The following is a 15,514-nucleotide window of genomic DNA, read 5'->3' as shown; positions in this document are numbered from 1 at the left end:
ACCTTTGTTGCTTTACTTGAGATTGGGCTCATTTATTGTAAGGTATATCCAATTGTGAACCAAATTCACTTTGCATAGCAATAAATGATCATGATTCATATTGAAATGTTATATGCTTTAACAACCTATGACAAACATAACCTTCCAGAAGCATTTCAGGTACATTCACCACCATTTTCTGATTCTAAATGAAAGAACAAATGACAGAGAGCCTGAGATTAAGAAGTTTTAGCAACCTATGAAAATCAATACCTTCAACCATGGGCAATATTTCATACATTTTCACGAAAGAGAGGGAATGTTTCTTTAATGTTATCTTAAGCTTCTGCAAACATTACAGAAACTTTCCAGGAATGTTTGCTAAAGGCTATTTTTGAGGTGCCCTTAAAGAACCTTAAGGGAATGTCTCAAGCTTGGACAGTCAAACAATGTTGCAGGGACATTAACCAAAATTTGCCAGAAGGGTAACCTTTAGGGAACCTTAAAGGAATATTACCCTAAAATTGTCATTTCTTGGTTGATATCAGTTGATATCAATCCTTATGTCAAAAATTCAAAAATACTCTCATCATTCATACTAACAATAAGCAATTGATTCGAAAAGACAAACAAACAAACAAAAAAACATCACTAATCTTCACCGGGGAGAGGGAACATTCAGTTTAACCTTCAGGGAACTTCAATATGAATGTTTCCTTGTGGTTTAAAAGACAAAAAAAAAAATAAAATATATATATATATATATATATATAATATTTTCAAGGTTGACAAAAGCAAATTTTTATGTTGCAATTCATAATAGTCAAATAAGAGTTTTTAATTCTGAATTTATGACCATTGAAAAACAGCAGTGCTTCTAAATGTTTTTTCCCAAGTTGAATTCACAGGAAAAAAAAAAACTGTCAGAAATCCTGAATCTGGTGAGACATCTGTATATTTTGCTCCACTTTGATTGAGTTTACAGCAACAAACAGCACAACTTTCAACAAGAAACGTAATATCTCCTATGAAAACCATTAACCCCACTCTCACTCCGGGTGACCTTTGGTTGGAAAACGAGCACACCCAGCGAGCGAGCCTCACACTTCCGGAGCCACGAAGGCAGAGCGGAGTGGCAGTTGATTTGACCACACGGCCGCTCACCGCAGTGACGTCTCTGCCTTCGCACCGGGCGGGATATCCGCAGTAGTAAGCTAGCTAATAACATGGCGAAGACTTACGATTACTTGTTCAAACTACTTTTAATCGGCGATTCGGGCGTGGGAAAGACCTGCGTTCTATTCAGATTTTCAGAAGATGCCTTCAACTCAACGTTTATCTCCACTATAGGTGAGAAAAAAAGCCCGTTTTTGGCCCGAGCAGTGACCCCGGAGCAGCCCGACCCCGCCGTGCTAATCTGTTGCTAACTTTTTCTGGCTAGCATTCGTGTTGTGCTAGCTGCTAGCTGCTAGCCAGGAAGCAGCCCAACCGGCTTGTCAAAGGCGCTTTTCCCCAACTGTCAGTGGCATTTTTACGGGCAGTGGTGGTTAGAAAGCCACTGGACGTGTGGTGGTCGATTAGATCGTGAGATTCAGACTTAGTAAGACAAGTTGTGCTAACTGGCTACAAAGTCTGTCAGTGAGCTAGCGTTAATGGGCAGTGTCATTTTCTCTGAAGACCAGCTGCCCGTACTTTGGACTCTCAGCCTCAGAAACAGAAAGTATTCATAAACTCTTCAACCACTCCGGACACGTACATTAACAACTATCATGCTGATGCTGAGGGAAACTTGGTACCACAACATCCTCAGCTTTTGTTGATCTTAATGTAGTTGATTAATGTGTTTCTGTTTCTGTTTATAAATATATATATTTTTTTTAATCTTTTATTCTATCTATTCTATCTATCTAGGTATTGACTTCAAGATCAGAACAATAGAATTAGATGGGAAGAAGATCAAACTACAGATATGGTAAGAACTTGCCAGATTGATTTTATTACACAGCTTCACTGAAAAGATTCAGAGATGGAGGGACAAGTACAAGATAATCAGATTAAAACTGAGACTAATGCTGTCTAATACAATAGGCCTGCTGAAATTCCTACTTCTATGGGCGTTATAGACAACAGTTGCTTTAGACTGGGATGTGTTACAAATATTAAGTCTGCCCTGTGTGTTGTAACCAGGGTGGGCAATATATTTGAAACACCTTCCAGTGTGTCATAGTACAGTGTAAATGCAATGTCGTATAATTGTTAAAATGTCCTCTCCAAATCAGCATAAACTGCTTTGGAGAACTGAAGTTTATGGGGAGCATAAATTCATCATTGCATTGGCATATTACACTGCGTTAACCTTAGCTGAATTTATCAAATAAAATAGCAACCCGGTGTGAACTGCATGTCCTCTGCACAACAGGACAAAAACTGTTTATTCTGTACCATGCAAATTTCCCCATTTGAGGGACTGATAAAAGATTACCTTATCTTATATTTGAACAAATGGTATCACCAAAATCTAATATAACTCCATTATGTACTGGGTACTCACTGTTATAAAAAGAGCCTGAAGAAATTCCAGTAAATATACAACATGATAATAAAATTTTGTGCCACTTTTATGTCCTCCTTTGACAACAGCCATGACTTTAATTTAAAATAACATGACATGAAAGCTGCTATTGAGCGTCCTCAGCACACACTGTTGTAGCAAAGGAAATGAGTAGTGGAAAGTCCTTCCTTCATTTTTACAAAAAATTAGATCACATCGTCACATCTGGTTTATTTTTGTGATTTGAATACAGTAGTGGCGCATGTCATGTTCACCCACCTACATAGACTGAAACTAGTGGTTTAACAGATGCTGTCAGTGGTTCGTTTAGCACTATAAAGCTGGTGTGTATATCTGTCTTTAATACTAAAGGAGTACATGTTTTTGGGCTTAGCAGTAGTGCACTGTGGCCCTTACTGTCCTCAAAGTTGCTATGTTTGCATATTTCAAAAGAAAACTCTTGGCCTTCTATGTAAATTTACTGTCTAACATTGTGCATCTTGAAAATAAAACTGTATATGGTCAACTTGGGGAAAAAAAGTACATCATAATATGCACATCAGTGAAACTTAGAAATTAGTTGGCCTGTGCACTTTGGTTCAGTTTGGATAGATTCTGAAAGCCCAAGTTAAAGAACATTCTTTGGTTGTAGGGATACAGCAGGACAGGAAAGGTTCAGGACCATCACGACGGCCTACTACAGAGGAGCCATGGTAAGTTTCACTGTCAGCCATGCACCTCACTCAGCAGTGCGTGTCATCTGTGGGCCTGTGGGTGTCTGCTACTCACGTGAGCCCTTGTGCTTAAACCTGTACCACAACCTAAACCCATCAGGGAAATCAGCAGTGAACGCAGTGTATTATTGTGGTATTTTAGTTGGCTTCTCCTATCATTGAATTTTAACTGGATGCCTTTGTGTTTTTCACATTAGAAACTTGTATAATCAATTTAATCAAGTGAATAAATGTTGATGTTAACAGCAGGAAACCAAGTTAGACAGTCAATTTCTGTCAGTCTGCCTCTAAGAAACTGTCAGAATTAGTTTGAAATGATTTCAGTGGTGTCTGGCTGCTCAGTTGCCTAACTCCTCTTCTGTACTAACCCCACAGGGCATCATGTTAGTGTATGACATCACCAATGAGAAGTCCTTTGACAACATCAAGAACTGGATACGGAATATAGAAGAGGTAAATGTTTTCCATAAGCTAAATGTGTTGGCTGTGTGTTAGTGTATATGCTACCTTTGTATATATATTGCTTTTCATCACATGCCTTTTTATTTTGACATTGGTATTTATGAAGAGCTAAAAAGCATGCAGGAATCTAACCTATTGTCTTCGTCAGTGTTCCACTTTGTTCACCATGTTGATTTATAATCCACAGCATGCCTCATCAGATGTGGAGAGGATGGTCCTTGGGAATAAATGTGATGTCAATGACAAGCGGCAAGTGTCCAAAGACAGAGGAGAAAAGGTGCAGTGATGAACTTGAGGATGATGTGCACCAGGAACCAGAGTTTAGCGCTCTAATCTGGCACATTTATTGTGTTTACTGACATCAGTTCTCTGTCTTTTCTCCTGCTGTCAGCTGGCATTGGAGTATGGTATCAAGTTCATGGAGACCAGCGCAAAGGCAAACATCAATGTTGAGAATGTGAGTTCGCACTTTTTCTGCCATTGTCCATTCACAGTTGAAAGTTGAGCTCTGGTCATTTGGTCTGCATTGTTAAGCAAGAATAGCCTTTGAGTAATCCCACGCACAGGCGGGATTACATGAGTTATTTATTTATAACAGTTTAAGGATGGACCGCACAATGGCTGCAGACCATGAAAGAAAACAAAATGCATGACTTTGATGAGCTACTAGAGTAGTGTGTGTTTCTTAATGACTTGAATTAGCTTTTAGTGGCCTCGTTAGCAGCTAAACTGTTTCTTCAGGTCTGCATATGAGGCAAATCACAATCTCATTAAAGAATTAAATTATAGCCGTACTAATGAACTAAAGTCACATCATTTGTTCACTGTAAAACCATAGAAAGTTCACAGATTATTTCATTTACTTATTACCTTTGCGATACAATTAATGATTATTAAGCAAAACTATTATTGTTTAATTTCCTTTGTATTCATCTGCAGGCCTTCTTAACCCTCGCCAGAGACATCAAAGCTAAAATGGACAAGAAACTGGTAAGAATGTACCAAAGTGGACATTTTGGTACTTTGCTGTGTCCAGTATGTGTGTTATGTCGAGTAATAGTGTTTTTGCCCTTCTGATCTTTTGTCTGATTTGTATTTGTATTTTAGGAGGGCAACAACCCGCAGGGCAGCAGTCAAGGAGTAAAGATTACTGAGCAGCCCAAGAAGAGCAGTTTCTTCCGCTGTACGCTCCTGTGAGGAGTCGGGAGTGTTGGCATGCACCATCGCCTTAACTGTGTCCCCCACTGGACAGAACTGGACAAAGCACACTCTTTTTTTTTTTTTTTTAATCCACATCAGCATGTCTTCCTCCTTCTCTTTCTGGTTTGTTATCTGCTTGTTTACTTGGACCAACATGTGTTTATTGCTGCCTTGGTTTACCAGTCTTCCTTTGGCACCTGTGGATCTAACTATTGTGGCCTCTGTTACATGCTAAATATCATTCTTTTTTTTAACAGCTGGTCCTTAGTTCTGTTCTTTCAACTTAATTCCTTAAATCTTATTGACTTTTAAAGACTGCCTCCTTTTGAGACACAAAGGGTGATCAAACTCCTTTTTGTAAGTAATTGTTCCTCACCTTTGGGTCACTATCTTACAATAATGTCTGATAACCTAGGTGTTTGGTTTTTTTGTTGTTTTTTTTTTTTTTTTTGGTTTGTTTGTTTGTTTTTTTTCTCATTTGCTGTCACTTAGTAAAGTCTTATTTATTTAATCTTATCTCCAAAATTAGCCCAAAATATATTTCCAGAATATGTTTATTAGTCCAATGGGCTTCCTAATTTTTATATACACTTAATCTGTTGAATAATGCAACCTACTGTATATCTCTAAGGTGTTCAGAGTACAATCCCAGTTGAAAGCAGTTTTTTAAAAACTATTATTCTATGTGTGTAAAGACCGGGTGGCTGAGATTTCTACAAATGCACATTGGGTAAAAGTAACATAAATATGTAGCTTTGGTTATGATTCACCATATGAAACAGGTGTGCCGGCATTGTACTCATCATATCAACATTGCAGTTTACATGTCGTCTGCCCACCTTTTCTGCTCAAGTCTTTCTATTCATTTCTTAGGCTGAAACATTCCATTATTTGCTCTTGTGAACACATTAATGTGCAATTTAGTGTATTTAGAGTCCAGGTTTTATAGTCGAGTATTCAAATGGTTGCAGTAAGACTGGGTTCTCGATGACATATGCTTGTTTCAAAGGCACATGGATTCTTTGTGTAGTTCCTTTCCTCATTTTGGGTATTGCAAAAATGCATGTTAGGAAAATAGGAAGACTATTATTTTATGCACTTCTAAAGTTGGGCAAGCAATACCTATCTTTTAACACCTGGAGGCAATGCAGTTACACAAAAGTGGCACAGAAGGAATCCCAGTGATGAACTCATTGCTTTAAGCATTCATAGCATTCATACTTGTTCTAGTTGTCAGTTCCAATGGGGGAACACGTATACAACTGTTTTTCTGGGCCTTGGATAGGGGCTGTGCTGTAGCAGTATTTATGGAGTGAAACAAAACATAGCACCAAATGACAAAGTGCCCTTTTATGTTCTAATCATGCACTTTTCCTTTGTTCTTTCTGTAAAGAAAAATTATTAACATTTGTTGACTGTGTTTGTTGCAAGTCTTAACTGAAAGGAAAGAACTTTCCACTGAACCCTCTCTGGGATTCCTGAAAACATCAGAGCACTGACATGGCCCATGATGTTTCTCCCCATTCCAACATTCCCATATATATATATATATATAAATTTTTTTTTTTTTTTCTTTTTCATCTTTTCATCCGTTTAATCCCTATTGATGCTTTTGGGAACCCCAGATGTCCCTACCCCATACTCCCCCAATCTTTATCTTTCATTCCTTTCCCTCTCCAACCTCTTTCCAGTTATCCCTTGTCCTCTTTTGGCCCAATATCATGGCCGTCTTAACTATGCATTCTGGGTGCGTAGAAAAACCTCAAAAAGCTTTGCACATTTGACACATTTGACAAGCTTTATTTGAGATTAAAAATGTGCTTATGATTCTCACTGTTATTTTCTGCTGTCACTCTAAATTCTATTCTAATTTGTTTGGGTTCAACTGGTTCGGCGTCAAATTTAGAGATTTAGTGAAAGGTGGTTAAAATCACCTCATCAGTCCGGTGAATGGAATTAACATCTCAGCCTGCAGCCACATAAATATTAACCTGTGGATTTAAATCATGATTGTCATCTTTGATGGGCTAAACTCAAAGATTGCATCACTGTTGTGGTGAAGCAGGCTCTTCCAAATGATAAAAACAGTTTTTAGGATTAAATTTAGCATATGAAATGGATTTGCTTTTTTTCCTCTGATTGGAGTCAATTGAAAGTTTCTCAAATTTTAAATCTGCCACTTCTTAGTCAACACATCTTCAGCAGTTCTGAGCTAAATTTGGATTTAATTGCTGATAGTTGATGGATTTCATGGGGAATAGATCAAAAATTCAGCAATTGTAAATAAGATCTACATTGATTGTACTGTAGTTTCATAAATCTTATTGATCTACGCCTTTTGTAGATATGTGTACTTTGATTTATTAAAATGAGATTGTTAAAAATGTTTAGTTGGCTCATTCGCACAATTTATACTGGGAGATTTGTGTATAACTGAAATAAGTTAAATTCATATGTGTTTTTTATTTGATTGAGACATAATGACATCTTTTGCCATTTTTCTTTAAACATCTCTTTATGTTTCAACAAACTATGATATATGGAGGACTAAAGCTGAGAATCGAGTCCATCCAGGTTAACTGAATTATTGAATTCAAGTAATAAGAAAAATTTGCATAAATCTTACTGACAAAATAACTTTAACCAAACAGACATGAATGAAAATTTAAGCAGCCTAGCGGAGGTAAGCCGCATCCTCATACGAAAAGGCACGTGCAGATACACTCACAGCAGATATTCAAATACTGATATGATTGATATGATTAATAAAACGGACTCTACAAAAGCTTAAAATAGAATTTAGTTTTATAGATGGTGGCATGTAGATGATGGCTCATGTATAAATGGAGGTAACCCTACAGAAACATCTGCGCACCCTCTTTACCCCCCAAAAAATGACAGAAAACGCGGCTATTTAGGCATTTTTGCAGTCAGACATTACTAAGTTGAAGGGAGACATCTCAGCTTGAGTAACTTGACCTTCAATTGTCAACAGGAATTGTCAGTGAGCCAATAAATCAACAGTTACATGTCGGCAACAATAACGACACCAAAGACCATGAACCTTATTGTTCGTTTGTTCCTGTTTGTCAGAGGTTCCTGGATGAATAGCACAGCAGATGGAAGTCAAAGGTTTATTTATTCAAAATTTGCTTATTATTGGATAATCAGACGACACTGTGGCTTGTTTCAGCTTTCCAAAAACCCACACTGGCATGCGGTCTTGTTTTGGTGCATTACATTGTATTGTCCTAAAATCCAATTGAACAGCATCAGAAAATCAACCAGGTTAACGAGAGCAAATTGAATTAGCAGGTCTGGCCTCTTTCTCAGAGGATTTATGGGTAATTTTCAAGTTTTAATATGAGTGTGTTCAGCACGTTTCTCAGGAAAAGGGTGACTCACACTGAAACCTGGCTCTGAAATAGAAACCTGCCTGTCTAACAGCCAAAGTTAATGGCTCTTGTTGGGTTATAGTCCCGCTCCTCTGTACAACCAACTAATGCCTGAACGAACACAATACTCTGCAATGGCTGAACAAAACAAACAATTGTTTATCCGCACTATATTTGTTTTGTGGCTACTTTATTTGACATTATTTCTAAATGTGTGCGGTTGCTCATTATTTGCTGTCTGGCAGGTGCTTCATTTTGACTCCACCCCCTACAGATGTCATCAGGTGCATGATGTGCGATGTGTCATTTTATTGCTGAGCTGCCAGAGAGGGTGAGTGATCTTATCTATGAATCATGTTCCATTTGGACTATCATGTTCAATGATTTAAGGGCTGAAGCTACAGCTGAAATGTTATAGGATTCAAACTATTTGAAGCACGTTTGGGCTTCAAACAGTTCTTACACTTGTACTGTATGCACCATGTGAAGTTTGAGCTATATGTGCACGGTGTTCGTGCTCAGTGAGTTGTCCGACAGACATAACTGCAGATTAAATGAGCTTTTTTTTCCAGGATGACGATGGATTTACATGGACAAGATGCTTTCAAGTGGTTCACAGGCTGCCAGCTCCAGTCTGTGATCAGGAATGGTATCGTCCCAGAGTGGTTTCATGGGATCATTTCCAGGAAGTAAGAGGAATCATTTATTTTATTTTTAATTTTTCATGTTTTCCCCCCAGCTATTAATTATTTATCCTGAAATATCGCTCCAATACAATAGGAAAAAAAGGGAGAATATCTCAAACAAAACCCAAATGTTCTCAAATGTCAAATTTTCAGGAACTAGAAAACACTATTCTGGAGGTTCTTAACAACCAAAAACCACAAGGGATTACATTTTCTCAACCTCTAACCCACACGTAGCATGTAGCATGTAGCATATAGTATATGCTTTTGATCAATGGTTAATAAAATCACATTCACAAAATAGGAAACATGACTGGTTTCGTTTAGGAACAGAGATCTCTTTTAAGTACAGAGTTAAATATTTATTTTAGTCCTATGCTTTTCAAGTTTGTGAACTTTGCCCTTTTAATACTGAATACCTTACAGGCAAGGCGAGGCAAGTGTATTTGTATAGGACATTTCAGACACAATGCAACTCAAAGTGTTTAACTTAAAACACAACAATATATAACAGCAATATGAAAAGTCAAATGAAGAGGACCATAATAAGAATATGTAAATGCGACACAAACAAACAGGATAGATAAAACAGGAGAATAAAAGTTGCAGTGCAGTGTGAAATATTGATAAAATTGGTTTAATCAAAGGCAGTGGCAAATAGGAAAGTCTTCAGGCTTGATTTAAAAGAGCTGAGAGTTGGAGCAGATCTGCACTTTTCTGGGAGTTTGTTCCAGATATGTGTAGCATAAAAACTAAAAGCTGCTTCTCCATGTTTAGTTTCAACTCTGGGGACAGAAAACAGACTTTAAATTCCTCCTTCTTCACCCAGTTTACACATTCATACCTGTAATGATTAATATAGTTATGATATAGTTGTGAGGTACAGTGTCCTCCTCAGTTTGTTTTTGACTTTTCAGATCTTTCTAGTTAATAAATAGACATGGAGGAAGGATGCTTCTTGTAAATATTGCAATGATACAATGACTATCCTTCATAATTTCACATTGCCTATCACAGAGAACTGATCCCAGCTGTAAAATTGTCATCGACAGATAAAAATTTATTTGTGGCAGGTTGAGCATGTTAATAATTTTTGCAGGACAGCGGAGGAACTGCTCATGCCAAAGCCTCCTGGCTACTTCCTCATCAGGGTCAGCGAGACCAGGATTGGCTACACGCTCTCATATCGGTAAGTGTTTTGAAGGACTGAAGATGTTTATTTGTTTGTTTGGTCTGACAGTTCAAAGTCCTTCTCACCTTTATTATGGACTCCTCAGTGCTGATGACCGCTGCAGACATTTCATGATTGATGCACTGGAGGATGGTCAGTACATCATAGTTGGGGAGAACAGGCGTCACCGGCTTCTGCAGGATCTTGTGGACTTTCATCGTAGAACTCCCATCATGCCTTTCAGTGAGGTGCTGACTGTTGCCTGTGGACAGGTGAGGAAGTGTCTTCAGTACGCTACATGAATACAAATGCCTGGGCAGACTTTAAATATTGATTGCTCATGCATTTAGAGGTGAAACAGTTTCCTTTACTGTACAATGCCACAATTTGTTTATTTGCTCACCACCTGCACATCAAAACAAATCACAGAGGGATCATGTTCCGTCTCCTTTTCTCTCTTTCTCACTTCATGTAAGTCCTCAAATGACAAGACAGACTACGCAGAATTACTGTTTCCCCAAAGAAACCCAAAACCTGATGCTGATTTGCTACAAATCAGCGCCCTACGACACAGAAGAAGTGACCCAGAAGCACCAGAGGAGAGTATCCCCCCTGCCCTGCCCTATCGGCCGACAAACCTCATCAACCCGACGGTCCAATCCACTGGCAGCCATCCAAACAGACTTTATCCCAGTTTAAAAGAAGAATTGTCCAACTCTGCGTCCCCGCTTCCAGCCCCGGTAATAATGAAACTTTAAAATTCTTTAAACAGAGTATACACAACATTTTTTGTTAAATTCTTACCAGATTGTAAAAGGATTTTTACTCTGACAACCAAACTTGACTCCACTGAAATGTTCTGTAAATATTTTTTATAGTGATGATCGAAATGCCCTGAAAACCTCAGTGTCCTGGTTAAAGTTGTTCTATATGTTAAGCTAATTTTTCCTTAAGGGATATGTTCTTCAGATTTAAAATCATGGTTTCAGTGGCTTCAAATGCAACTGGGTGTTTTTATTAACACATCTTATGCTGTATGTTTTCTGTTCATGATGTGAAGCCCATGCCACTGGCAGGGAATCGATACACGGCTGACAACTTTCCATCCAGCCCGCCACCTGAAATCCCTGCCCGGAATGGCGTCCCCCCACTGAAACAAAACCAAGCTTGTACGAGAACAGTCTCTGCACCTCAAGGGCCCTCCACAGCTGGGGCCGCTGAATTGAAGCCGTCCTCGGTCATCACCAACTTAAAGAACTTTAAGAAAATATTCCATAAGAAGAGGAGCACATCACATGAGCATATGTACACAGAGATTCACAGGGAAACTGCTGATGGAAACACAGAGATTGAGTACGAGGTGATCACACCGAAGGAGAACGTCAACGGTCTCCCCTTTTCCTACATACACAATAACTTGCGGCTGACTGATGGAGTGCTGCCCCAAGAGTATCAACAACCACCCCCCTTTGCACCAGGCTACTAAATAATAATCTGTCGATGCACTGACAGCTGGATTGTCATATGTTATACAGCTGAGTCGATGCAAAGAAAGTGTATAGTATTGGAACAAGTGTTGGACAAAAGAAAAAAAAAAAAAAAGCATTCAAAAAAGATAAGTCTGCGAACTGAATGTTTAAGTTTATGTTTATGTTTTCATCCCTCAAAACGCTTTCTCACATGGATGTTAGTGTCATGGACTATTTCTTGGCAGGAAGCAGTGAAGTTTGCTCCGGATGTTTGCCAAACTCAAGGTCAAGAAAAGACTCCAGGAAGTCACTAATCCCAGAGTTTCATTTCAGAGGTGCTGATAGCTAGTTTTCATTGCCTTTGGGCACAGCCTGCCGTTTTCTGGTCAAAGCTAAGATAATCTCTGCATGGCCTCGGGGAGAGTGGTCCAACGGGCTTTAAATCCAGGCTACATGCTTTGCACACGTGTCCTTTGTTATGTGATGAAGCATGAGAGGGCTGAGAGGAAGTTTTATCAGAGTTCTTACAGGTATCTATCTTTTATAATGTCACTGACTTTATGCAGGGTATGTAAATAAAAAAAAAAACGCAGTTAATGTCAGCTGCTTTGAATACAGGAGTCCTACACTGTAGCATCAGCGGCAGATCAGTTATCATAAATGCGACAGAAAAAAAAAATCGAAGTACTGGCTAGGCTTGTTTGACAAGTGCAAAGTTAGAGGCTTGTCAAAGTCATTGTTCCACACCCTGTTGACACTGAGTGGGTTTCACATCCAAAACATAATTTTAATTGTTACTGAAAATAGCCAGTTTGTTATGTACTGACAATGGATTCAGATGAGGGTGGTCTTGTTTTCATTATCTAGACACCGTCATGGAAACAATATTTTGTTTATGACTTATCCATACAATGTGCTGTTATATCCCTGAGTTGATAAAACAACAAAAAGGTTTTGGAGTCCTCTATTTGACAGCACATTATTATTACTCGTTTGTATTCGCCCATACTGGACATTTACATGTTTCCTGTTTCTGTGCTGGTCTTCCTCTTTCCTTCGTCACACTTCTCACTCTGAACTTTGCATGTCATGGCTTTAGCAAAAAAAAAAAAAAAAAAGTCTTTGATGATCTGATAGCTCACTGGTCTTGGTGTTGTAGCCACCACTGTAAAGAACCTTTATCGCATGGAAATATCTTTATTATTAGATTTTCTGCCTTCGTTTACCATAAATAGTTCACTTAACTCAATATGATGTTTAAAAACTACTTATGCTGTCTGGAAAGTCTCTTTTATTGTCTTTATCTTTCTGTTCTTCAGATATTCATTCATACTGTTCAACTTAAGCAGTTTAACTGTAGTAAGCCAATGGTTCAGCTCCTGGTCGTCCACTTAGTCAAACCAAACCCAAATAACTATACACTGCCATCTATTGACAGGACACCACACCAACTAGTCATCAATATGAAAGTGAGACTTCTAAGTCTGGTTTTAGATTTTTACTCAAATCGTTGAATTGCTCACAATGCCTATATTACTGCATTTGGTCAATAGATTTTAAATAAGTGTCTGTAATAAATATTTCTAAAGCAGCAAACTGAAATGGCAAAGTAAGAAAACTGATTTTATGAAAGGGGACGAAGCTACATAAAACTGCACAAGTTTTATGGCGCTTTAGCTCAAGTTGCAGTTTATTTTGCAGCTCTGTGTCCCACACATGTGATAGATTTAGTTTCCTCTCGTTACTCTCACGGTGACATTTTTGGCTGTGTGAATAAGCTGCACAGAAACTGACAGTAAAATCTGGGTCAGCACCAAGCACCAGGCAAACAATGGAAGGAGCATTTAGCAGTTCAAGGCCCAAAAACTCCACGTCAACTTTCTCCTCCTTGTTATTGTGATGCTTGACCATTTTCTGTGTGTAATAGCAGAACCAATCAGTCAAAACTTCCAAGACATAAAGGCAACACAACATCAACAACACAGAAAATAAAATTATACAGCTCAAGATTGAACCGAAGTTTTAGGCAAGAGCACAATTTGGTCCAACACGCAGCTCACACAGGTGTTCTGTAGAAACTCTAACTCCACCTGAACAAACAAAAAACTCTGATTGTTGTACCGAGTATGTTCAGTGAACTCTGCCGGATCTCTGAACAGATCACCAGCAGCTGCTTCCTTTTAAGGAAAACACACAGCCTCAGGGAATCAGCTGTCAGCAGCTAAGCACCGCCCTCCCCCGGCTGCCCCGGTGACACGAACCACGCCCGGCTCGCTTTCTCTCTCTCTCTCTCTCTCTCTCTCTCTCTCTCTTCAAAGTTTTATTGAAAAACGTTATCAATTACAATCAACAAAAATTGACATGCTGGAAATACAGAATAAGTTCGGCATCTTAACTGAAATAAATAAATAAATGAACATGACAGTTTAACAAAAAAAAAAAAAAAAACAGGCAGTGGAGATCACAATAGTCTAAATAGTTTTAAATCACAGTCATACTATTAAGATTACGATTATTGTCAACCATTTTTATACATTCAACGTAGTTCTTAAAATCAAGTTGTAAAACTGGAAGGCAAGGTCGACATTTGGAGAAGTTAGCTTTGTGAATGTGAAATTGAACTAGATGTTGATTTTTTTTTATCATAATACAATAACACATTTTCGCTTTCAGTTTAAAGTGAAATGTTGGTTTGTAGGGTGATATTATTCTCAAATTCCTTCCAAATCTTTGGGGAAAACCGACATTCAAAAAAGAGGTGTTTCCTCTTCAGCGTTACAGAATTCACATTCAATATCAGCATTGAGACACTTTGACAGATTTATGTTAGTGGGATAAATATTATGTATAATTTTATATGGAGCTTCTCTAAATTTACAGCAAATTTGTATGAAAGGAGCCAATTGTGTTCCCCTGGCCGTTATTTCTCTTTTTCTTTTTTGTTGTTACAAGAGTGACTTATAATGTTTATACCATTAATAAAGGGGGTCTCTCTCTCTCCCCCCCCCCCCCTCTCTCCCTCTCTCTCCCCCTCTCCCCCCCCCTTCTCTCCCTCTCCCCCCCCTCTCTCTCTCCCTCTCCTCTCTCCTCCTCCCTCTTCCCCCCCCCCCCGCTCTCCCCCCCCCCTCTCTCCCTCTCTCTCCCCCTCTCTCCCTCCCCTCTCTCTCTCTCTCCCCCTCTCCCCCCCCTTCTCTCCCTCTCCCCCCCTCTCTCTCTCCCTCTCTCTCTCCCTCTCTCTCTCCTCCTCCCTCTCTCTCTCTCTCCCCCCCCCCTCTCTCTCTCTCTCTCTCTCTGTCTCCCCCTCTCTCCCTCTCCTCCTCTCTCTCTCCCCCCCCTTCTCCCTCTCTCTCCCCCTCCCTCCCCCTCTCTCTCTACCCCTCCCTCTCTCCCTCTCTCTCTCTCCCTCTCCCTCTCCTCCTCTCTCCCTCTCCCTCTCGCTCTCACCCCCTTCTCTCTCTCTCTCCCTCTCCTCCTCTCTCTCTCTCTCTCTCTCTCTCCCCCCCTCCTCCCCCCTCTCTCTCCCCCTCTCCTCCTCTCTCCCTCTCCCTCTCCTCCTCTCTCTCTCCCCCCCCTCGCCGCCTCACTCCCCCCTCTCTCTCTCTCCCCTCCTCCTCTCTCTCCTCTCTCTCTCCCCCTCTCCCCCTCCCTCCCCCTCCCTCCCCCTCTCCCCCTCCCTCCCTCTCTCTCTACCCCCCCCCTCTCTCTCTCTCCCCTCCTCCTCTCCCTCTCTCTCTCTCTCCCTCTCTCTCCCCCCCTTCCTCTCTCCCTCTCTCCCCTCCCTCCCCCCCCCTCTCCTCCTCTCCCCTCTCTCTCCCTCCTCTCCCTCTCTCCCCCTCTTTCTCCCCTCTCCCTCTCTCTCTCTCTCTC

The 15,514-nt window shown here is 39.9% G+C and overlaps 2 protein-coding genes across 2 annotated transcripts; both read left to right on the top strand.

Annotated features, from left to right (window-relative positions):
* Positions 1 to 1,158: 1,158 nt before the first annotated feature.
* On the top strand, positions 1,159 to 6,751 carry LOC115041762 (ras-related protein Rab-8A). The gene is made up of 8 exons (XM_029499497.1): positions 1,159 to 1,329; positions 1,891 to 1,951; positions 3,183 to 3,243; positions 3,640 to 3,717; positions 3,914 to 4,003; positions 4,118 to 4,183; positions 4,666 to 4,716; positions 4,834 to 6,751. Exons 1-8 carry the CDS (start codon positions 1,206 to 1,208, stop codon positions 4,921 to 4,923), a joined length of 621 nt encoding a protein of 206 aa, XP_029355357.1. The 5' UTR covers positions 1,159 to 1,205; the 3' UTR covers positions 4,924 to 6,751.
* Positions 6,752 to 8,648: 1,897 nt separating this feature from the next.
* On the top strand, positions 8,649 to 12,792 carry hsh2d (hematopoietic SH2 domain containing). Its single transcript, XM_029500599.1, has 6 exons — positions 8,649 to 8,652; positions 8,894 to 9,010; positions 10,107 to 10,196; positions 10,285 to 10,450; positions 10,655 to 10,918; positions 11,239 to 12,792. Exons 2-6 carry the CDS (start codon positions 8,895 to 8,897, stop codon positions 11,662 to 11,664), a joined length of 1,062 nt encoding a protein of 353 aa, XP_029356459.1. The 5' UTR covers positions 8,649 to 8,652; position 8,894; the 3' UTR covers positions 11,665 to 12,792.
* Positions 12,793 to 15,514: the final 2,722 nt, after the last annotated feature.

Source organism: Echeneis naucrates, chromosome 4 (assembly GCF_900963305.1).
Source record: "Echeneis naucrates chromosome 4, fEcheNa1.1, whole genome shotgun sequence".
NCBI lineage: Eukaryota > Metazoa > Chordata > Actinopteri > Carangiformes > Echeneidae > Echeneis > Echeneis naucrates.
Note: the sequence above shows the minus strand (reverse complement) of the source record. Positions and strands in the feature narration are given on the sequence as shown.